General features: G+C 37.4%; 1 protein-coding gene across 1 annotated transcript; it reads right to left on the bottom strand.

The window, feature by feature from the left end:
* Nucleotides 1-4,729: 4,729 nt before the first annotated feature.
* On the bottom strand, nucleotides 4,730-6,605 carry LOC145537595 (heat shock transcription factor, Y-linked-like). Its single transcript, XM_081568291.1, has 2 exons — nucleotides 5,969-6,605; nucleotides 4,730-5,535 (listed from the first exon to the last, which is right to left on the bottom strand). The coding sequence occupies exons 1-2, from the start codon at nucleotides 6,479-6,481 to the stop codon at nucleotides 4,804-4,806; spliced, it is 1,245 nt and encodes a 414-aa protein (XP_081424417.1). The 5' UTR covers nucleotides 6,482-6,605; the 3' UTR covers nucleotides 4,730-4,803.
* Nucleotides 6,606-7,002: the final 397 nt, after the last annotated feature.

The following is a 7,002-nucleotide window of genomic DNA, read 5'->3' as shown; positions in this document are numbered from 1 at the left end:
ATAAGTAGGAGCAAGCCTTTGAGTTTCAGAACATTGGTAGGCAGGAATTAGTAAACATAGGCTAAAGCTGAGATGCTGCACAAGAATCCTTTTTTCTTTTTTTTTTTTAATTCTAGAATGTGTGCTAATGACTGAGAAAAATGCATAGCCTAAAAGGGACTAATTATGGTTCTTCATCAGGGCTTTCATCCTAAGAAGGTTTTAATCATGTGGAGCAACTTCTCAAGTAATGTGAAATGCTGCTCTGAAGAAGGATGGGAGGAGCCAGGTTTTACAGAAGTTTTGGTACAACGATCAGGTGTGGAGGTTGTCCAAATATTATGGTTAACAAAATAAAATCAGGACACAGCAATTGAATGGATTGAGATATTTTCTACCTATGGGAAGATGAAAGAATCTGGGCCCCTTGAAATAATTTCTTTGTTAAGCACCTTAACTACGCTGGGAAAGATTGAGGGAAGGATGAGAAGGGAACGACAGAGGGTGAGATGGCTGCAAAGAATCACCGACTCAAAAATCATGCATTTGAGAAAGCTCTGGAGATTTGAAAGGCAGGGGAACCCAGGGTTTTTGCTGTACATGGAGTCGCAAAGAGTCAGACAAGACTGAGTGGTGAACGACATCAAAAAATTGGTATTGGCAGTGCTTGGGGGACTTTGTCATTGTACATGTGATGATAAGTGAGACTGAGGATAATTAGAAAGAACACAACTCTTGTTGGTTTCATTCCCTCAAAACATGCTTCTCACAATGTCTTTTGAGAGCTTTCCAGAGAAGGAGAACTTGTCAGGTGTCATGTGGTATCCTGAGATGGAAACCTTACCCTATATGCCACTTGGATCTACAACCTTGGTCTTAGGCAGAAGCAGGCATTGTCTCTAAATATGTGCAGAGCTGCCCATCTTTTGATGTGTTAACAGTCATGGTATGTGATCTGAAGGATGGGGTGAGAGGTAAACAAACTTATAGCCTTTCAATCAAACTCTGTAATCCTGGGAGAAGCATCTTTGACTTGTGTATCTTAGTCACCCTTAGGAATGCTTACAAGGGGTTACATTACTGAGCATGTATGTAGGTAGGAAACTGAATCCATTTTGACTTTACCACTGGCCTTCTCTGTGAATAGACCATTCCTCTTCTCTCAATGTCACAGTTTTTGTCTTCAGATGAAGGTTGAGCATTGTGGAAGTGTGTGAATGCATATGAAATCCCCATAAAACTGAAGATAGGGAGTACAGTTTTCTTATTTGAATCAGATCTCAAGACTTTTGGCTTTACAGATACGCACTATCAATGCATCTCAAATATTCATAAAATTCTTATATGATGATGGTCACACAGATTTGAGGCCAGACGACCTGCTTGTTAGCAGCGAGGTGGGGCTTGGATAGTTCAGGTATTATGTAAGAAGAATGTGAGCCATGTTATAACTTCCTTTTAATTTAACTGTCTATCTCATCCACTTGGGAAGGGGGAAGGTGACTTCCACCATGTGGGAACAGAATTCCAGGTTTTGTTCTTAGTTTCATTTGATGCCTAAGTGTGTTTATTACTGGTGAGTGTGATGCTTCCTATAGGAAGGTCATATCCTATTAAAGGAAGGCCCGGATGAAACTCCAGGCCTCTACATGGCCTTCTGTGGTACTGCCATATTAGAGGCTGGGTGTTTTGTTATGGCCAGACATAATAAACATTAAGGTCCCACACATCTTTTGCTGGGCTGATTGGGAGAGCACCAGGGTTTTTAATTATGTTTGGATGGAGTAGCTTGGTTATTATTGAAATGCTTTCAACCTTTGACACATCCATTTGTCTTGCACTTTGAAAAGAAAAAAGACTTTTGAATGAGCATTTTAATTTCTGCCTGTTTATATTTTTGAATGAATTATTTCCTCAGCAGAAATTTCTAACAGAAAAGTCCAAAAGAGAGCCCAGACATACATTCACAAACACATTTTTAATCTGATGCACACACACACAAGCACAGTCATGATCTGATATGCTTAAACACAATTACAAAAAGAAAAGAAAACCCAAGGACTCGCTGAAGGACACCTATGAGCTTCCCAGAGTTCCTCTGATATGTCTCTCGGCTTAGTTTTGGAAATTATTTTGTACTTGAATGATTTCTCTCTAGTGACTTTTTAAATCAGAATGTTTTAAAAGATATAACTTTGTTGTGCATTCCATGGGATCTTAAAATATTTTGCATGTAAGACTATTCTGTGATTTGCTAAAATGAAAATAATTTGTAGGGAAACAATACTGAAGTCATATTTACCTATTTCGGCCCTGCAGTTACACATTTGCTTGTTAAATTTTAAGCATCCAATTTTATCCTCTGACCTTCTCCCATCAAATTTCTACTTCTTGTCTCAATCTTCTGTGTTTAACTCACTTACATTTTTGTTCTAACTTTTACTATTTTAGGCACCAATTATAAAATAAATAAGTAAAGGAAAGAAAATTGAACTCTTGTACAATATTTCCCTAAGGTATTGAGCTATTTTCTCTGTCAACTTTTGAGAATTAAAGGTACTGATATGATAAAGCCATATGGGATCTGATCACCAAGCTAATGTATCATGTAACCAGGCTTCCCATGGTAGGGCAATTGAGGTATAGTTTAATAACATGTTTTCTGGAGGGAACAAAAACAGTAGTTTTGCCACATGATATAGTGACTGCCCTTATGCATGCCTTTCCCACTTACCACAGAGCACTAAGGGAATTAATCCTGTTCTTTTTGAGAAGGACCTGCCACTCAAAACAGAACAGGAAAAAAGATAAAAGGGAGTGAGAAGGGATAATCAGTACACGGCAATGAAATAGAAGACATGATTGCTTTTAAGGTGCTATTTCTCAAAGCATGCAATTTGACTACATAGTAAAATGCCTGAAACCGAAAACCAGACCATTGGACTTTGGGCTTGAAATGATAACTAAGGACACCGATTTCAATAACTCTTACAATGGCTGCAAAATGCTTACCTCTCTAAAGCACAGTATTCTCAGCCAAATTCAATGAAAACTTTCAGTGAAAGAAAAAGAGTGTGCTGTGTGGACACCTCCCTTTTCTACACAAATATTCCACAGCTGTCACTGTCTAAAGGAACGTCCACAAAGTGCAGATTGCCAAGATCCCTAGGTAGTGTTCATGACAGTCTGCATAGTCCAAAGGCAGACACTCTGCTCGTTGTATTTCGTTGTGAACTATATGAAGGATCAGCCATTGATTTTGATCCCTCCTTACTCCATTACTTTTCTAGATGATTATCAGGAATGATTCCTTTTTTTTGTTTGTTTGTTTTTTCATAAGTATCTCTATAACTACTACTGAATTTTAGGGAACTGCGGCCTGAAACAACATGCTTAGTATGGGTTCTTATAGACTGTAAACTTCATAAGAGCAGCAATCATTTTATAATTTGAATTCCGACATTTCACATTCATGTAAATATATATATATATTTCTCAATGGAGAAAATATTCTCAGTAAGTAGGAAAGGCCAATTATGGTAATAGTGCAGGTTACAGGATGTTGTTGAGTAGTGTATATAGCATTGGATTGGTGACTACTTTTCATTATTGATAATTCAGTAAGTACTTACCAAATGTCATTTGCATGGTCTACGTTTTAGCTGATGTGAAAGATACATAAAGAAAAGAGGGTAGACGCAAAACACATTGAAGACCTGATACCTGTGCTCACCTTGGTAGGAGGGTGAACAGAGGTTCCTTCCATCCACAAGAAAGGGTTGAGGCAAAGTTGTAAGAAGGGGCTTAGCATGTCTGAAAGCAGTGTGTGTGTGATTGTAGCTCCAGAAGAACGGTGTAACAAAATGATAATGAAGCTACTATGGAAAACAAATATCTTGTCTTCAAAGAACTTAACCATCCTGAGGTGCTGTAATCACTACAGGAATTTATTTTGTCTCTGAGGGAACAGATAAACAAAATCTACATATGCATTAGAAAATATAGGGTGGAATCACCGTGGCGGGAAATAAAAGTATGCTTTAAGGACAGCAGAGCTAAAATGACCCTATACAATACCACTTGTAAAATCCTATCTTGTGCTGAGCATGTTCCAGTAACTGATCATGTCCTGTAATCTTTGGTATCACAGCGATGGTATAACAGTTATCCTAATTTTGGACATGCTACAATATCTATATTTTCAAGTATGAAATGAATTTCTATAATGAAGACAATCTCCTGTCTAATGTCTTAAGACTCTACTGCTGCTAAGTCGTTTCACCTGTGTCCAACTCTGTGCGACCCTATGGACAGCAACCCACCAGGAGCCTCATTCCACGGAATTCTCCAGGCAAGAATATTGGAGCGGGGCATCATTTCCTTCTTCATCTTAAGACTCTACCTGTACCTAAAAGAATATCATGTAACTGTGAATGCAATAAGGTACGTACTGTGTATGTGTACTTTTTTAAATTGTATTTGTATCTCTTCCTTCACCCGTACCATCCTCATTTAGACACCCATTCATTTCAGCAGGGATGATTTCCCAAATCACTTTACATCCATTAACTCTTTTCCCTTTGCTCTCATTTTCTTGTTTACAAACAATAGATTAGGTGCCATTTACCTAGGATGCCTAATGGATGTTTTCTTGAACTGAAGAGTTTATAAAAGAGTGCAGAAGAATAGCCAGACATTGAAATAAAGCCTTAATTTACTCTTCATTGTTTCAAAATAGAAAACAAAACTGTGCAGATGAATGTGTAACTTTATTGTTCAAATACAAGAATTGTAGGTATTTGTTGACATCTCCCAACATAAATTTTAATCTTCATTAGGTTCCATAAGCTGATACTTATTTGATAGGTCAGTTTTAATTAGCATGGTTTTCACATAAGGAATATCGTTGATGAATTGACTTGAAAGAGCGGAGGTGGATGTATAAGCGATCGTTGGCACTGGGGACCTTGAGTTGCCTCTCTGTTGCTGGTTAGGAAAAGGACTGTCATGGACTGACATATCGTTATACATATCTGGAAATGTAGAAGGTTCCACCATCAGTCCAAAAGAACTGCTCCGAAATGGAGATACGATGTGGTTCTGAGAAGTAGAGGTAGCGGTAGTAGCAAAGTCCTCAACGTGGCCATTTACTTGAGTGTAGGTGCTATGGGAGTGCCAATTAAAAATGCTCAACTGGTTTAAAACAGAAGGTTGATCTACCACATTCTGTTCTGTTTGTCTAACTGATATTGATGATGGAGAAGGTAAGTCACGTGGAGATAGGGAGCTTGTTTTAGGGACAATCTGGCTGGTATGTGTCTTTTTTGTGAAAGGCACACTTAAACTTGTAGAAGCTGAAAATGGACTCTCTCCACTAGTTTCACAATGAAAACCAGAGTTACAATCATCTATGTTGACCCTTGCTTTAACATGCTTCTTGTAATCTGGAACTAATGAAGATTTTGGAAACACATTGTTAATCCCGACTCTTCTTTTCATTCTTACTAAAAGTTGGGGAAAATCTCTTTTGAAATTTGGATTTTGGTAGACCTGTAACTAAAATCAAAGGATGCAATCATTTAGTTATTTTTTGTAAACCAAGGTACACCTGACAAGCAAAGCTAAACTATAAAAATGTATTCCTTTAATGATACAAATTAAATAGCATCAAATAAAACATCTCCATTAGTAGTTTTAACACCTTACGTGTTAGAAACAGGTATGCTCCTCAGCTAAAAAATATGTTGTATATATACAATAAATACCAGTTAAAGTAGCTTGAGGACAAGTATCCAGTTTCAAGTTGCTAGAAGAGTTTGTTAAATACCAAATATTTTACCCTCCAGCTGTTCTCAACTTCAAAAAATAAAATGTTTTCAACAATTTGCTATCTCAATTTTAAATTCAGTTTTAGCTACATATGTGAACATGCTTTCTAAGTCACATGAATTAATCTTACATATTGCCAATAAGTGGAAAATGTTAATACCTTGCTCAAAACTGAGACATTGTTTTCTTCTTCCAGAAAGTCAGGTAGTGAAGCAGATCTTTGAAAAGTTTGTCGCTTTTTACTAAACCCATAAAGGTTAAGCTGGCGAACTAAACTTTTCATACTATCAGTTTTAAATATTCTGAAAGGGACCTTTCTTTCCAAGACTTCTTTCTTGAAGAGTTCTTCATTGATCACTATAGAAGTGCCACTTTCGTCCCACCAAATAGATTCAAACTGATCACTTTCAACTAGAGTCCAGAGTTTTTGAGGAAAAGTGAGTGAAAGAAAATCATTCCACTCATTTGTTTCAGAGACAGAAAATGTGTAGCGTGGCCATTTTATCCCAAATTCCTCAGCCAAAGCCTGAAAAGCATATTCTTCAATCATAGATCTCAAAACTGAGTCCCCAGTAAGTGTGTAATCACACAAAGAAGAGCTAATGGAGGTTTCGGAACCAGTTGATTCATCTTTACGAGGCACATCTTGAATTTCTGAAGGAATATGTGCCATCTCAGAGAACTCTTTCTTCAGATACTTTCCTCATTTGTCTGATTTTACACAGTCCAACTTCAAATGCTGCTTGGCTGGCGTACAGAGATAAACTCTCTAGACCATTAGCATGGTTCTCAAAGTCAAAAAGCTGTGACATCACAAAGTCATTGGTCTCCTAGCAATTGAAGAGTAGCTCTGACATCATAAAGTCACTGGTCTTCTAGCAATTGAAGGGCAATGTTCAACCAGTGTTTACTTCTACATCAACTTAATATAAAGTCTGCTTACATAAATAGGATCCAAAAACATGAAACCTGCAAAATGTCATTCCTAAAGAATTTTTACGCAGAAAAGTCACATCAATAAATCTACTTGGTTCCTGAAATAAAAGTGATTGATCACCCTTCTATACATATTCTTAACATTCAGGACTGTTACCAACCCAAACATGGGTCTGCTCACTTCTGTGCAATAAAGTCAATCAACTGACTGTGGGTTTCAGTGAAAGCAAGTGTAGTGTTTATTGTATGACCTTCAAC

The sequence above is a fragment of the Giraffa tippelskirchi genome, chromosome Y (assembly GCF_054371585.1).
Source record: "Giraffa tippelskirchi isolate mGirTip1 chromosome Y, T2T-mGirTip1v1.2.pri, whole genome shotgun sequence".
Lineage (NCBI taxonomy): Eukaryota > Metazoa > Chordata > Mammalia > Artiodactyla > Giraffidae > Giraffa > Giraffa tippelskirchi.
The sequence above is the reverse complement of the archived record's forward strand: the minus strand, read 5'-3'. Positions and strand labels throughout refer to the sequence as shown.

Coding starts and splice junctions, on each gene's coding strand:
- LOC145537595 (XM_081568291.1), bottom strand. CDS start 6,481: ATGGCACATATTCCTTCAGAAATTCAAGATGTGCCTCGTAAAGATGAA. Junction 5,536..5,968: donor ATGTCTCAGTTTTGAGCAAG/GTATTAACATTT, acceptor CTTTGATTTTAG/TTACAGGTCTACCAAAATCC.